Source organism: Ovis aries, chromosome 5 (assembly GCF_016772045.2).
Source record: "Ovis aries strain OAR_USU_Benz2616 breed Rambouillet chromosome 5, ARS-UI_Ramb_v3.0, whole genome shotgun sequence".
Classification (NCBI taxonomy): Eukaryota; Metazoa; Chordata; class Mammalia; order Artiodactyla; family Bovidae; genus Ovis; species Ovis aries.
In genome coordinates, this window is record NC_056058.1 from 5,979,471 (window position 1) to 5,996,584 (window position 17,114).

General features: G+C 53.4%; 1 protein-coding gene across 3 annotated transcripts in view; it reads right to left on the minus strand.

Moving 5' to 3' along the window:
- Positions 1-17,114, minus strand: part of SIN3B (SIN3 transcription regulator family member B) — a 43,901-nt gene that overhangs the window by 21,310 nt on the left and 5,477 nt on the right. For all 3 annotated transcript variants that reach the window (XM_027969460.3, XM_027969459.3, XM_042249715.2), the window contains exons 4-6: positions 13,545-13,745; positions 7,770-7,913; positions 92-214 (exon numbers count right to left, since the gene is read on the minus strand). In XM_027969460.3, coding sequence (XP_027825261.2) covers positions 92-214; positions 7,770-7,913; positions 13,545-13,745 — 468 coding nt within the window. The remainder of the gene's footprint in view (positions 1-91; positions 215-7,769; positions 7,914-13,544; positions 13,746-17,114) is intronic.

Here is a 17,114-nt window from a genome sequence, read left to right on the forward strand (position 1 = left end):
TGCTGAGGGCCTCGGCAGCTGCTCCCCAGGCCATCCACAGAGAAGGCCAGGCTGCGGAGCGTGCACACGTCCAGGCACGGTGGGCGGTTACCTTTGCTGGTGCAGACACCGGGCGGAGGAGGGAGGGCCGGGAGCGCTTTTTGCTGTGCTCCAGATTCTTCTCGTGCTCGCTCTTGTGAACACTGCTCATTTCACACGGCCCATTTCCTGTGAACTAAGGACACAAACACAGGGGGTGGTCGGCGCTGAGACACGGCGGACCCACCAGGGCTGGGTCTCAATGCACCTGAGCACAGGGAACCACCTGCGACCCAGCTCGCGACCCCAGTGAGCACTGTCTGCCACGGGCCAGGGGCCTGGTCCTAATGCGAGCCGAGCCTGCCTCTCAAGACGCTCACGTTTACTGCAGGAAGACCTGTGTACCCAGCTCACCACAGCTGCATGCTGTGAGACTGGGAGAAGGCTCACGGAAGGCCTCGATGGATGAGGGTCCTGACAAGTGAGGGAGGGCTCAGCAGGCAGACACTGAACTGGGGCCTTGGTGCGGGACTCACCCAGCAGACCACTGACAGGGTGTCTGCCTGTGTGTCTGGGTGAACTGCAGGAAGCAAAAGCATTTAGGTGAGATTAGTGTATGCAGAGCCCTGGCAGCAAGAGGAAGCTGCTGACGGCTGCCAGGTCACTTGGGGGCCTTCTAGCCAAGTCTGTGTTCTTTCCTATGAATGAGAAAATGCATCCTGGAGGCAATGTCATAATGGGCGGTGCAGGGGACGCTCACTGCTGGTTCTCTGCACCAAGCACTGATGAGCAGGTCAGGGTGCTGGCAATATTTATGAAGAATGGTTCTAGAAGAATCTAGTCAGTGTTTGTTATCTGTATGGAAGTCCAAGCAGGCAAGGGAGAAGGTGGACAGATGGTAGCTCTTCTGCGGGGCTGGGATGCAGAGGCCCAGGGCCTTCACCCCCACCCCACCATGGGGCCTTTATGCAGAGACACCACACGAAGGGTGGGCTGGGTGGATAAATCGTGCTGCCTTCAAACAAAACAGAGGCAAACGTCAGCTATGAGTCAGCTCTGTGTTGCTGCTAGGGACAGGCATATCCGATACACTGTTATTCTAAACAGGAAGAAACCCCTAGGGGCATGCCTGAACAAACAGGATGCCATTTTTCCTTTTTAAGGATAAACATTTGTTTGCACTCAGAGGTTTCTGGAAAGATATATAAGACATTTGTAAGTTTAACTCTTGAGGGATGACTGGGAAACTGAGGAAAGAAGGAGGGAAATTTACTTTTCATAGCTGATGCTCTCATTAACGCTTTTTTTTTTTCACGAGCATGCACTATTTTTATATAAATAATTACAATGATAAAGATCTATTACTTAACTATGGATATAGTCAAAGCTATGGTTTTTCCAGCAGTCATGTACAGATGTGAGAGTTAGACCATAAAGAAGGCTGAGCGCTGAAGAATTGATGCTTTCGAACTGTGGTGCTGGAGAAGACTCTTGAGAGTCCCTTGGACAGCAAGGAGATCAAACCAGTCAATCCTAAAGGAAATCAACTCTGAATACTCATTGGAAGGACTAATGCTAAAGCTGAATCTCTAGTACTGTGGCTGCCTGATGCAAAGAGCTGACTCACTGGAAAACTCCCTGATGCTGGGAAAGATTGAAAGCAAAAGAAGGGGCAACAGAGGATGAGATGGTTGGAGGCATCACCAACTCAATGGACATGAATTTGAGCAAACTCTGGGATACAGTGGAGGACAGAGGAGCCTGGTGTGCTATAGTCCATGGGGTCACAAAGCCTGTCCCTGTCCAATAAAGTCTGTCCTTGTCCCTTAGGGGATTAAATTTCTTTGGAGGAGTAGTTATCCAAAGATTCAAGACTACTCCAAAGAATCTAAAGTAAAAAAATCCTCAACTGGTATCTGCCGTAGATCCCAGAACTGGTGCAAACATTGCTTCTTAGAGGGGGACAGAATGGCATGCGGAGTAGGACCTGGTGGCAGGGGCGGGCGGAATGGGGAGGGAGGGGGATACCCACTGCTCGCCCAGCTAAGATCACCCAGCTGGAAAGCACGCTCAGTATCACCCATCTTCCCCCAACAGTTCAGACAGTTCTTATGTTTCAGTTAAATGTCCCAATGTGCAAATGCCTGAGGCAGAAGGCCCCCAGAAACCATTTAGGCAGGAGCTGGCTCAGTTTGTGTTTGTCCATAAAGTTTTACTGGCACACAGCCACACCCACTAACCGATGGAAGGCCTGTGGTTGCTTTCCCGCCACCACAGCAGAGCTGCGCCTTTGCCACAGAGACTGTGCGGTCTGCAAACCCTAAGACACTCACTGTCTGGCTCCTAACAGAAAAACTGCTAAGCCCTGATCTAGGCCAAACAGTCGAGTTTAATTAGGACAATATCCAATTTTACTTTTGATTTCTTTCTCTTGCCGTTTTAGTGGAAACATAAATGTAAGATCACTTTATAAGATGAATTATATATACATACGAGTATTTTAATAATTTTTAAAAGTTGATGCTATCTTTTAAAAAGCACTAACAGCTCTAATAATCCAATGTACAGACTGCTGGATTGATAACAAATATCATTTAAAGAAACTGAGTAGGTGCTTTTCTGAGGGAGATGCTTTTCTTTCCAGCGTGGGCTTTGTCCGAGTCCAGCTCGGTAAATGCCAAGTTGTGTCCGCCAGGGGGTGCTGTGACCAAAGTCCTGAGAAACAAGGGGCTCTACTCACCCCTCACAGAGACTCAACATGGTAACTCAGGAACCAAGGCCGGCAGACTTCATGTGAGCTGCGGAGACGGCCAGTGTAACCAGTCACCAAGCGTCTGCTGTGCACCGTCCCCACAACTCCAGTAGACAGGGCTCCCCACCCACCCCTGAAGCAGGTCTCATGGCTGCTCCGCCAAGGCAGGACCCTGCTTTGCAGCCCTGGGCTCACCAGGGCCAGACACTTTGCTTAGGAAGCTTCCAACTGGCCTAGGGACAGACATTCTCAGCACATTTAGATGAGGAAGCTGAGGGACGAGGAGGTGACCTGCCAGGCTCCTGCAGAGAGGAGGGGACAAAGCGAGACATGGGCCACGTACGTAACTCAGAGCCCTGCTCTAGGTGCTGCACCCCCCACCTCCTCTCTAAGTGGGGGCTATGCTCTCGAGGCTCCCTGAGCAGGGCATGTCCTCCAGAACGGTGAGAGATGGCCAGGGACTCAGGTAGGCCTTTGCTTCCTGAAGCCGCGGGGTGGGCTGCCCCTGGACCACATGGCGCTGACAGTGATGGCTCTGGGGAGGCCGCTGGAGGGTGCCACTGGGCACACATCCCTGCAGGAACGGCCCAGGAAGAGAACTGCCAACACCAGGCTCAGAGCTGAGATTCCAGACCCAGGTCCAAGAGGATCAGACCCAAAGACTACGCACCAAGTGTACAAGGGAGCAGCAAAGGCTTCAAAGCAGGGCACACGATGCAGCTCGAGTTCCCGGGACACAGGCCCAAGTGCCCACAACCTTGGGCTGAGCCAACAGAAGAAGGGTATGCAGTGGGAAGGAAGTACCGAGATCCCCCTGCCCCTCGGCCACGTGGCTCTGGGAGCCAGTTAGGAGGGTCGGTCGTGAGCCATTTAGGGAGGTCTCTGATGAGCAGGAGCATGCACAGAGAAGGAAGAGGGCAATGAAGCTGCGACGGCGAAGCGCATTATTTGGGAACATGGAGAAAAAAACAAGTCGGGATTCTGAAGTTCAGAGAGATACATGGGGCAGACAGTGGGCTTAAAGACAAATCAGACTTGAGGGTAGGGCCGTAAGGAGGCAGCCGGGCTGAGAGGCCCAGTGTACATGTGACTTCTCTGTCCCTGGGGGGTCCAGACAGGGGCTTTATTTCCCCCACCCGCCCAGGCATTCCCCAAGGGCTTCCAGCAGGCCAGGCAGCAGGCTGGTGCGGGAGATGGGACAACCAGCCTGGATTCTAGGCTGGATTTTCCAGCACATCCATAGCGGTTCTTTCCAAAGCACTGAGTATAAGCTGGGTCCTGCAAGAAGCACTTGAAGAACAATACTTCAGTCCCGGCCTGAGCAGGAGGGGTAGTCAGTTCCACAGAAGAGAGAAGGCAATGAAGCCTGGGAGGTGACATGGCCAGCTCAAGGCCCCCTGCAGCACCCAGAGCCCAAGGAGGTCTGGGCGTGTGCTCCCTGGGCTCGGACACCTGAGACTCCAAGAGGGTGGGCAGCACTGGCTACAGCTCCCGGACTTGACGTCAGCCCCACCAACGGGCACAGAACTCTCCGTGCCACAGAGCCAGCTTCTCCGGCTCAGTCAGGAAGTGTTTCTGCGTGGAAACTCTACCCTTAGGGATGGTGCCCTGTGTCCTGGAGACAGTAACATGGGGATGGGCCCCAGGTCGCACACCCGAAGTCCACCTCATCAACCAAGAGTCTTGCACGGCGTCCACACTGGGACTGCTGTTGCCTGTGAGGCCCTCCTGAGAGACCTGTCCTGCAGCCCCGTGCCCCCCCGCAGCCTCCCTCTAGAAGCAGACCCGGGAGAGGCGGTGAGGCAGGAGGGTGGCGGGGGGACTCTGGGGTGCTCACCCCAAGGTGTCGTCAAGGGCAAAGAGAAAGCGAAGAGAGGAAAAGAACGCACATCAGCCTTCGAATAGAGGGGGCTTCCTCAACCTCAGGCTGCTTACGAAGAGCCCCCAGCTCACATCAATCACACTCATGGTGAAAGACCGAAGCTTCTCCTCTAAGATCAGGAGCGAGACACAGACACCTGCGCTCACCACTTCTAACCCACACAACACTGGGAGTTCTGTCAGAGCAACGGGGCCAAAAATGGAAACAAAAGGCACACAAACTGGAAAAACTATGTTGTTAGCAAATCCTAGGGAATCCACGGAAACTATCAAAGCAAACAAACGGGTTCAGCAAAGTTGCAGCATACAGAATCAATACAAAAGAGTAGCGCTGTTTCTACGTATGAGCAATGATTAATCCAGAAGCAAAATTAGGAGAGCAACTGCAGGACTTCCCTGATCCAGGAAGACCCCACATGCCTCGGAGCAACTCTGGCCATCCACCACCACTACTAAGCCTGTGCTCTGGAGCCAGGAAGTCTAAACTATGGCGCCCACATGCCGTAACTACCGAGGCCGGTATGCCTAAGCCTGTGCTCCACAGGGGAAGCCACCACAATGAGAAGCCCTGCACCACAACCAGAGCGGCCCCCACTCTCCACATCTAGAGAAAAGCCCGAGCAGCGAGAGGACCCAGCACAGACAAAATCAATCAATCAATCAAGTTATACACAGAAAAAATTCCATGACAACAAAAAGGATAGTGTCTGGAAATAAATTTAATCAAAGGGGTCAAGACTTACACAGTGGAAAAAAAAAACTATGAAACACTGCTGAGAGAAATTAAACATTTAAATAAAGGGAGAAATGCTGCCTATTTGTTGGGTAGAGGACTTAATCTTGTTAGGATGGCAACACTCCCCCAAACAGTTGGAAGATTCAATGCCATCACTTTCAAACTCCCAATGGTCTTTTTTGCTAGAAGGGAAAATCCAATCTTTAAATTCACATAGAACTGCAATGGGCCCTGACTTGTCAAAACAATCCCGAAAAATAACCAAATCGGGGGACTCACACTTCCTGCCTTTAAACTTACTACAAGGCTACGGTAACCAAGATGATGCGGTGCTGGCCAAGACAGATGAGGAGATCAACGGATGAGAACTCAGAGCCCAGAAATAAACCCGTGATGCCGGCCATCTGATTTCTGACGAGAGTGCCAAGACTCTACAATGGAAGGGGACAATTCCCTCGACAAACCAGACTGGACCCCTACCTCACACCAGATGCAAATGGTAACTCAAACTGGATCGTCGACCCGAACATTAGACCCAAAACTATACGAGTATTAGAAGGAAACTTACGAGGTAAACCTTCATGACCTCAGAATTAGCAACAGACTCTTAGATTTGACAGTGAAAGCGACCAAAGGGAAAAAACAGGTAACAGGACTTGACCAAAGGACACTAACAGCGTGAAAAGACAGCCTACAGAACAGAGAAATATTTGATAACGGCCCGATGACAGGAGTGTATAAAGAACCCTTGAAACCCAACAGCCAGGAGACAAACGCAAGACTGTGCAAAATACTTGAAAAGACAGTTCTCCAAAGGTAAACAGATGGCCAGTAAGCACATGAAATGCTCAGTATCATGAGTCAGCAGGCAAACACAAATCACAATTATGACGAGATACCATTTCATGCCAACTCAAAGAGTATTTTTTTTTTTTTTTAAGGGAAATCTTGAGCTTTGGTGATAATGTGGAAACTGAAACCCGAGTATACTGTCAGTGAGAACGGAAAATGGTCCAGCCACTGTGGAAAGCAGTCTGGCAGTTTCTCAAAAGTTAAACAGACCGTATGACTCAGCAGCTTCACTCCTAGGTACAGACAATGGCACCCCACGCCAGTGCTCTTGCCTGGAGAATCTCATGGACAGAGGAGCCTGGTGGGCTGCAGTCCTTGGGGTCGCGAAGAGTCGGACACAACTGAGCGACTTCACTATCACTTTTCACTTTCATGCATTGGAGAAGGAAATCGCAACCCGCTCCAGTGTTCTTGCCTGGAGAATCCCAGGGACGGGAGAGCCTGGTGGGCTGCCGTCTGTGGGGTCGCACAGTCGGACATGACTGAAGCGACTCAGCAGCAGCAGCGGCAGGTACAGACAAAGAACCGAACACATGTGTTCAAGCAAAACATTGTGTTCACAGCAGCACTATTCACAGTGACCAAAAGGTGGCAACAACCCCAGTGTCCATCAGCGGGTGACAGATGAACAAACTGTGATCCACCCACACAATGGAATTATTATTCGGCCATAGAAGCGATGAAGTTCTGACACATCACGGATGAAGCCCAAAATCATGATGCTGAGTGGAAAGAAGCCACGTGCCAACCAAAGGGCCCGTGTCGTATGAGCCCACCTATCAATCCATGAAATGTCCAGAACAGGCGAATCCACACAGACAGAAAGCAGACTGGTGGCTGCCAGGGTCTCAGGAGGAGAGGATGGGGAGCGACTGCTGACGGGGACCACGTTTCCCTCTGGGAAGCTGGGAATGTTCTGCAACCAGGCACAGGTGATGGCTGCACAACACCATGAATACCCTGAACACTACTGAATCGTACATTTTAAAATGGTGAACATTACGTTACGTGAACTTTCCTTCAATTTTTTCCTGAAAGCTCTTAAGCTCGCAAGAAAAGAAAAAGAGGAGGAGGAAATGGAAAAGGCAGCCTGGCAGGCCTCAGGCCACAACAGAGACAGAAAGGCTGACAGCGCAGTCTGCGCTCCCGAACTCCCCGTCCAAGGCCCCTCTTCCGCTCCCAGGTCTATGGGCCCCCCAGGCACTGCTGAGCCTCAGCCCACGTCCCCTGTCCCTCCACACAGGCAGGCAGTGAGCCTGACCCCTCCTGCACCACAGGCCCCGGTTATAGGCAGGTCTCCATTGGAAGACACTCTGCCCCCCAAACCGCCCTCTGGAGGACCTGCTCCAGGTCAGTGAGGGCGGGGAGCCTGCACTCAGGGCCCATGGGTGGCTGCACTGGGTGTGGCTTCAGGGGAAAGCCAGCGTCTCTGGGGAGTGGATAAACCTGGCCTGGCCTGAAGGCTGCACTGAGGTGTGGGGTTCTGGCTGATAACGTGGCCCCAGACTGGGGTGGGCGCTCTGTACTCACCAGGGACCGCTTGGCTTCAGGCAGGAACTGTCCAAACTCAGAGAGCAGGTCCTCCTGGCCGCGGAAGAGGTTGGCCACCTCGGTAAACACCTCCTCTTCAGACATGCCTCGGAAGGGACGGCCCTTCGTGCTCAGCTGCTCCTTCTGTCCATTTTCAGGAAAAGGAAAACAAGCGGTCAGCCAGGGAACCAGGAGACACCGTAGGCTGGGACGTTCAGGCATCCTGCTGCGGAGGAGAGAGGGACGATTCACAAAAGCAGAGCCCCTGACTGCTGCCACCAGGAGAGGGGCCCAGCCCGCTGCTCAGCTGACACCTTGGGTTACCCTCCAACCACTCCCTTTCAACTGGCTCTGGAGAACAGCCCTGTGTGCTTGCATCTTGACCCTGCTGCACAACTTGGCCTGAGCCCCAGCCATGGATGGGGTCAGAGCTGGGAGCGTGGAGGCAATGTGGGAGAGGCAAGGTTAGGGAAAGACCCTGCCCCAGCCCTCGAGCAGCACTGCTGAGCAGAGGCTGGGGAAAGGCAAGGTCAACGGCGAACCCACGGTGCTCCCAAGAGCAAGGGGACTCGTCCTGCTGGACAGGGGAAATGAGCTAGCGCTGGGTCTGGAAGGGGCAGAGGGTAAAGGACAGGAAGGGCCTGCAGGTTAAGGGACTTGCTCTCCCAGGGTCACCAAGGCCCCAGAAGGGAGATGGCTTGACCTGGAGCTTAAGACAACAAGATGAAGACCAGAGGGGTCGCAGGTTGGGAGGGCAGGAAGAGGTGAGGAGAACGCAAGTCGGCCGTCAGAAGTCAGTCTTTGGACTTCCCTGCTGGCGCTGTGGTAAGAACCTGCCTGCCAATGCAGGAGCCAGCTTTGATCCCGGACCTGGAAGACCCTACGTGAGGTCTGTGCGCCACACCACTGAAGCTGGCGCGCCTGCAGACTATGCTCCGGAACAAGAGGAGCCACCACAGTGAGAAGCCAGCCACCACCTTTAGAGAGCAGCCTCCGCTCACACAATTGGAGAAAGCCTGGGCACAGCATCGAAAACCCGGATGGGAGAGCGGGTCACGAGGGAGGGGAGGGGACGTATATATACCTATGGCTGACTTGTGTTGACACTCGGCAGAAAACAACGAAATTCTGTAAAGCGATTATCCTTCAGTTAAAGCAAAAACTAAAAAAAAAAACAAAAAAACCCAGTAGCCAAAAAAAAAAGGAAGCGTGAATTAAAAAAAAAAGTTAGTCCCTATCACCTTTCAGCCGGAGCATGACAGAGCAGGCAGCGCGCCGAGGCGGCAATGTCCCCCCAGGCCCCGGAGCTGCAAAGGGGAGGGGCAAGGGACAGGAGCCCTCGGCTCGGCTGCCCCTCTCGGCCCGACTGCCCCTCTCGGCCCGGCTGCCCCTCGGCCCGCCTCAGCCCTCGAGCAGAGGCACTTTCCAAATCCTGGCACACAGAGCACCTAGTGAGGAGGGAGAAAAAACTGCCTCCACCCTACCCTGCTCCAAGTTACCGGGACACTTGAAGACTAAATGAAAAAACAGGCAAAGATCACTCAGCTCAGAGAACAAATACAAATTACTCCTATGCAGATAAAACAGTGATCAGACTAAGTGATGTCTGACAATTTAAAACAGCATCACAGCAGGCGGCTCCATGGTAAAGAACCCGCCTGCTAATGCTGGAGACTCAAGAGGCTAGGGTTCAACACCTGGGTGGGGAAGACTCCCTGGAGGAGGAAATGGCAACCCAACTTCAGTATTCCTGCCTGGAGAATTCTACGCACAGAGGCGCCTCGTGGGCTACAGTCCATGGGGTCACCAAGAGTCGGACACGACTGAGCGCCCACAACACGGTGACCGCATTTTTGCTCATCAGATTGGGCAAGTGATGGTGATCTCTGTGCAGGCTGTGGGGAGCTGGGCGCTCTCATTACAAGGCGGAGAGAAAGCCCGGTGCCCCCGGCAGAAGGAAGCCTGGCGCCATCTACAATCATGTGACGGGGGCACACTCTCTCGCAGGGATGCACCTCCTGCAAATTTTCCCACAGAAAGAGTCAGCTATGCTGCAAGGCCTGTTTTAAACAGACATCTGTTTGGGACAAATACTGAAGAATGATCTGAGCGTGGTGTAGATTCTGCACTTGCTAATAAGACAGGATTTTGTCCAGGAGTAACAAGGGGTGAATGTGGAGAAGGATACCGGCTTAGCCAGGCCACGTGGGACACGACACCCGACGTGCACACACCCTCCCTCAACTGTCAGGAGCCACCCTTCCAATCTGGGGCGACATCCTCCCATCGCATTTTAGGAAACTTCCTCCTGGTACCTCACAGTGACCTGCAGGCTGCAACCTTCCCCACCCACGTCCACAGGTGAACCTCAGGTCTTCTCCAAGGTCAAGTGCTACAATATTCACTCACGCTGAGCCACCTGACAAGCGCACAGTGGTGCTACCGACTTCTCGTGGGGGCCTGTCTATGCACGTTTTGGGCTGTGGTCTCCGTAGCTGCGCACAGGCTTTCTCTAGCTTCTGCGGGCAGGGCCCCTCTTGGGCTTTCTCTAGCTTCTGCGGGCAGGGCCCCTCTCCAGTCGCGGTGCTCGGGCTTTCCTTGGCAGTGGTCTCCCTTGCTGTGGACCATGCAGCCTTCTAAGGCACATGGGCTCAGCAGGTGTGGCACCCGGGCTTATCTGCCCTGAGGCCTGTGAGATCTTCCTGGACCAGGGGTTGAGCCTGTGCCCCCTGCATTGGCAGGCAGACGCTCAACCCCTGGACCACCAGAAACGGCCCAGTACCTTTTTTTTTGTTAGTGTGTGGCTGACACAGTGTTTGAGTGTCGTGCCCTGACCCCACTTCCCCACAAGCCCTGTGGCTGGGGCGTATGTGCAGAGTGTGGTCACTCGGGACGTCAGGGCAGAGCTGGCTGTGCCTGTCCAGGCACACGACACACGTACGAAGCTGTGTAAGGGAACCCACTCCCCTGCACTAACCTGAGGCAAGAGTTGTGCTACAATCAGTGACTTCAGTGAACCAAGTTTAATTGGGTCGGCACCACCAGCTTTATAGCCATTTTAGGGATTAGAACCCCAAGGTTCAGGGTGGTGAGCCAAAGGGCTCTGAAGGGCAGGGGTCACAGCTAAGGTCTGAATCAAAGCTCAACAGATTAAAAAAAAAAAAAAAAAGTAACATGTGGCTAAATTTACTCTAGAGCCACTTTGGCCTCACAATGTCTTAAAAAAATTCAAACCCAGACTTCCCTGGCGGTCCAGCGGTTAAGAATCTGCGTCCCAATACAGGGAGCACAGGTCCAACCCCTGGCCCAGGAAGATCCCACATGCCAGGGGCAACGAAGCCCGCGGGTCACAGCTACTGAGGCCCCAGCACCCTAAAGCCCGTGCTCCGCAACAAGAGAGGCCACTGCAATGAGAAGCCCCCGCACCACAACCAAGAGCAGCTCCCGCTCACCGCAACTCAAGAAAGCCGGAACAGCAACGAGGAGCCGGGGCGGCCAAAAATAAACTAAATAAATTAAAAAAATCTGAGCCAGTGTTCTAAAATCAGAATAACTCACACAGAAATTCACACTGCCAGCTCCTCTTGAAGAAATGGATGGTCCCTGTTGCCAGGGTGCTCGCTGGGAAAGCTGGTGCCAGGCAGAACCTGGAGTGGAGGCCCAGGCGGCTGCATTTCCAACTGAGTCCTGAGCTGCGGCTGGAGAAGGCTGAGCTGTACCTCCCCACTCATGCGTTCTCCAAATCAACCTGCAGCCCTTCGCTATGACCTCGGTTAAGTTCGTCTAACGTCTCTGCTCCATTCCCATCAACACAACAGATACCTCCTGGCCTTCCCTCTAATGATCTTTCCTGCCCCCGACATGTTTGGACCCCATGGAATCTGTGAAAGACCCACAAACCCCCATGGCTGCAAACAGACTGGTGTTCAGAGCTGCCACGTGGAACCACTTCTCTGTGAGAAGCAGGAAGTTCCTGATGCTGCACAAGGCCCGTGCAGACAATGGGCACTGAGGCCAACAGGGCCACGCACGACGTCAGCACCAGTGCCCACGGATGCTTAGGCCATCGAAATGGCTCCACCGGGTTTACAGGAAGCAAATGCTGTTCATCTCATCATCGACATTCACGCTGAAAGGAATCTCACTCCTTTGTTTCTCTTATCAAGGTTGTGCACAAGATTTCACTTTTAAAAGTGGGTCCTCGGGACTTCCCTGCTGGTCCAACTGCTAAGACTCTGTGCTCCTAAGGCAGGGGGCCCGGGTTCAATCCCTGGTCGGGGAACTAGATCCCACAAACCGCAACTAAAAAGTCTGTGCTGCACCTACATGCTACAATAAAGATCTACAGGGCACAGCCAAATAAATAAATGAAAATAAACATTTTTTTTTAATGGGTTCTGTTGGTTAGAAAAACAAAAAGCAGCAGAGACTCCATGTCTGGGCACAGATGATGTCTGAACTCCTTGCACGACACCAATGCCCCTTGCCACTGGCCTGCCTGTACTCCCTGCCAATTTCCCTGCAGGCAGCTGCCCACGCTGGCCCCTGGGCCTTTGCACAGGCCATGCCCAGCACCAAGAGACTCCGTCTTTCACCTGAGGCTTCTGACTGATTTGTTAAGATTCAACCTGAGGGGCTTCCCTGGTGGTCCAGTGGTTAAGAATCCCCCTTGTGATGCGGGGGATGCAGATCTGACCCCTCGTCTGGGAACTAAGATCCCACCTGCCGCAGTTAACCAAGCCTGCGCGCCACGGCTGGAGTCTGTGCGGCAGTGATAGACCCTACTGAAGACCAAGTTCCACGATCAAGTCCAGTGCACACAAAGCAACTAACCAAGTATTAAAACCTGAGTAGCCTCTCCCCGACCCCTCACGGGGTCAGCAACCTTCACCTCTCCTTCGCACAGCCCTAAGCTGAACTCCGAGGCAACAGCAACCATTCATCTCTGTTGACCCAGTACCTGGCGCAAGGCCCAGTTGTACTCAGCATAAATAAAGGGTAGTTCTATTGTCTAAATAATAACTAAGCCATTTTATAAAAGGAAAACTGTCTTCTTGGGGGGACGGTTCTTTAATCCTCTAGTGTGTGTTTCCCAAAGAGGGTGCAGAGGTGCCTCAGGGACAAATTAAAAGCCAACCTACACAGAACACCAACAGGTACACGCCTGTCACGGCAGCGTTGCTCACAGCGGCCGTAAGGTGGGAGCACCCCAAGTGTCTGCTGACGGATGAACGGAGAAGGAGAACGAGGCCAGGCCATACAACGCAAGAATGCTCCGCCTCAGAAAGAAGGCCATTCTGACGCAGGGTGCAGCAGGGACAGACCTCCATTCAGGGCGTCACCCTGAATGAAACAAGCCAGTCAAGAGGACAAATACGAAGCCACTCACAGGAGGCCCCTGGCAGAGCCAGATTCAGGGACAGGAAGCACAAGGGTGGGTGCCAGGGGCTGCGGGCGGGAGCAAGCGGGAGTTATGAGTTTAATGGGGACACAGTTTCAATCCAGGCAGATGAAAAAGTTCTGGAAATGCATGATGGTGATGGCTGCGCAACAGTGTGACTGTACAGTACTTAATGCCACTGAATTGTACGCTTGAAAATGGTTAAGTTTTACATAGATACTCTACCACAGCAGAAAATAAAATTAACGCAGAAAAGAAAAAAGCTAATCAGAATTTTACAGGAGGTCCTGAGGAAAACCCGAATGCTTCCGACGCCCCTGACACTGAGCGGTGCCGCGCACGCCTGCAGAGCAGCGTGGCCCAAGCCTTCCTACCTGGTAAGTGTGCAGTATCTCCAGGAAAGACCTGTAGATTTCCGGGTGGTCCAGAAAGCGGGTCTTAATTTTGTTCACGTAGCTGATGGCATTGTTGAACTCCACGGAATCGGACTCCAAGGGCACCTGGGGCTTGTCCTCCTTGCACAGCATCTGCTGCTTCACGTTCTCTGCACAGTCGCTGTGGTTGTGCGAATTCTCCTGCCAACGGGACGACAGGGATGAGTGTCGGGCCCGACACGGGGCGCAGGCTGTGGGGACCACCAGACGGGCCACCGTGCGCGAGAGCAGGCAAAACTCAGCACAGGGCCGAGTCTTCTCCTTCAAACACAAGTGTACTTCTGGGGGCCTGGAGAGAGGGAAGCAGAGACGGGGCACGCAGACACGGAGCCACGGAGCCCCGCCTCAGCCTTCCGAGCGCCCACGCATCTCTGGGAGCCTCACCAACTCACCTCTGCCTGACCCTTCTCACAAAGACCATGAAACCACGATGCACACTCCACACTGTGAAAAATTAGCATTCACGCAATCCTTTCCGGAGCAGAATTCTGGGCCGTTTCTAACAGTCTTCCTCGCCTCTGGCCAGTCCATTTCAGCAAGACTGTTCTCAGGTGTGAAAGCTACTTGCTGTCAGCAGGCAGGAGACTGGGACCCCGCAGGTGAGGGAGGGCCCCTGCCCAGGCTGCCCAGGGCTGTGGGACTTCTGGTGCTAAGCCCGGGGCAAGTCACATGAGAGAAGACTGATGGGCCCTGAGCAGCCGTCACGCATGCTCGCCACTCACATGCTTTTCTGTTAACATAAATACAAATGAAAAACAGACACACGTCTCTCTCTCCTAGAAGCTGGAATCCTAACTCACAGTGGGACAAGACCACCCCACGAAGGAGGCGACGTTTCCGCCTTTAGACTGGAACTTCACGTGTGGTCCTGAGGATGTCAGGACTGCAGGCAAAAGGAGAAGAGGGCAGCACAGGATGAGATGGTTGGATGGCATCACCAACTCAACGGACAGGAACCCGAGCAAACTCCAGGGAATAGTGGAGGACACAAAAGCCTGGTGTGCTGCAGTCCGTGGAGTCGAAAAGAGTCGTACATGACTTAGTGACTGAACAACAACCTGCGGATGGCCTTACTCTGTCACTGACCACAGCTGGGCTGTCAGGACTGACCCTCGGCTTTCTGTGGGTCCCACCTGGGTCTCGGGCAGGTCAGGATCCCTCTGGTTTGGCTTTAGGTCTTTGCATACACAACCCCTTTCAGGGAATCTTCTAGCCCTCATCTCCTGGCACTTTGAGCCCCTTCCTTGCTCTCTCTTTCTCCACGGCACACGCCGCTTTCCCACAGGTGACACATTTCACTGATTTTACTGTCTGTCCAGCCCTGAGCTGTAGGGAGACTCCAGGGGAGCAGGGATTCTATTTTGGACATGGCTGTATCCCCAGTGCCTGGAGCAGCGCTTAGAAGAGAGTGGGCTTCATCCACGGTTGGGGATGACCAGGCGAAATCCCCTGGCACCTGCAGCTGACCCTGGACTCCAGGGAGCTCCCGGCACACTGCCACCGCCTCCACCAGGCGCACCCACCAGCACCCGCGTGGGTCCACTAGTGCGGCAGGGTTGCCACGACAAATTCCAGAGGCTGGGCAGCGTCAACAGACACTATCTCCCCACAGCTCCGGAGGCTGGAGGGCCAAGCTCAAGGGGTCAGCAGGGCTGGAGCCTCCCAAGGCCTCCTGGCTGGACACCTGCCCTCCTTCCTGCTGCACCCTCACAGGCTGTCCCTCTGCGCGCACAGACCCCTGAGGGCGCGCCCTGTGTCCACATTTCTCCCTTGAAGGACCGGTCAGCCTGCATCAAGGCTCATCCTAATGGCCCCAGTTTACCCAATCATCTCTGTAAAGATCCCATCTCCAGATACAGTCATATTCTGAGATACTGAGGGTCAGAACTCTGAGATACAAATCTGGGGTTCGGGTGGGGGTGAATTTGCGGTTGGGGTGGGTGCAGAGGCAACTCTAGGAAGCCAGGAAAACAGACACACAAGAGACCTAGAGCAGCCACAACTCAAGAACTGTTTCTCTGGAATTGGTTCTGAATCACTCTGGGGATGCTCCTCCTGATCACCTTTCCCTTAAACTAACAGAGATCTGATCCTGTGTTCCTCTGTGGTATACAGGTTGTTGGTGGGAACAGCTGAGCAGGGGCAGGGGGAGGGAGCAGCTGTGGAGCCCAGGATGGTTTCAGAGGCGGCTGTGTGTTCATTTGGGGCTCCTTTCCCACCAGTATAAGGGGGCATTTTTAAGCACCACGTGCCTCCTCCAATTCTCTGAAGTGAGTTACTGCGACAAGACGGAGAACCACCCCTGCAGACCAGGGCTCCACAAAAAAGGTCAGACGGTAATGGTCCAACCACTGTGGCAAACAGCCCAGTGATTCTTCAGTAAGTTAAACATGGTCACCAGGTGACTGAGCAATTCCACTCCTACGTATCCACCCAAAGAACCAAACACAAGTGGTCAAGCAAATCCTTGTATGTGTTTGCTCACAGCAGCGCTGTTCACAACTGTCCAAGGTGGACACAACCCCAGTGTCCACCAAGTGATGAAGGAATGAGCAAAAGGAGCTCCGTTTTTGTGGTGGGATATCATTCAGCCTTAACAAGGACTGGAGCGCTGCTGCAACACGCTGCTGTGCTGTGAGCTGCTAAAGTCGCGTCCGACTCTCTGCGACCCCATGGACTGTAGCCTGCCAGGCTCCTCTGTCCATGGAATTCTCTGGGCAAGAACACTGCAGTGGGTTGCCATTCCCTTCGCCAGGGTATCTTCCTGACTCAGGGATCAAACTGCATTCCAGGTGGATTCTTTACCGCTGGGCCACTGGGGAAGCCCCAACACAACACGGATGACCTTCAAAAACACAACGCTGAGAGAAGGAAGCCCAGACACAGAAAGGCATACAGGGCATGACTGCACTCATATGAAGCATTCAGAACAGGAAAACCTACAGAGACAGAAAGCAGACTAGTGGCTGCCAGGGGCTGAGTGGTGTGAAGGATAGGGCTGAGGAGGTACATGTTCCTTTCTGGGGTAAAAATGTTCTGGAATTAGTGGTGGCTGCACAGTATTGTAAATGTACTAAAAAGCCACTAAATTGGACACGTTAAAATGGTTATAATGACGAATTTTATGTTATGTAAACATTACCACAATTAAAAAAAAATTCTACTGTAATCTGAAAAATGTAAAAGCTACCAGCCATATAAACATTAGCTGGCTCGTTCCATGGGCCACAGTTTGCCAACCCCTGGTCTAAACTTTCTGGAACAATCCAGGCTTTTGTGTGCTCTGCCTGCTGTGGGTGGCCTTGACCAGGCACGGCAGAAACACCTCCCGGACACTAAGGAACTGCCGTGCGCGGCCAACTGGCCCATCTGAGTGTACACACAGCCCTGCCCTGCCTGGTACTGAAGGGACCTCTCAAGGGTCATCCCCAAAGGGACAGCGGCCCCTCCGGCCCCTGCCCCACGGCTCATCTCAGCAGGCGCTGCACCCACCCAGAGCCACAGGCTTCC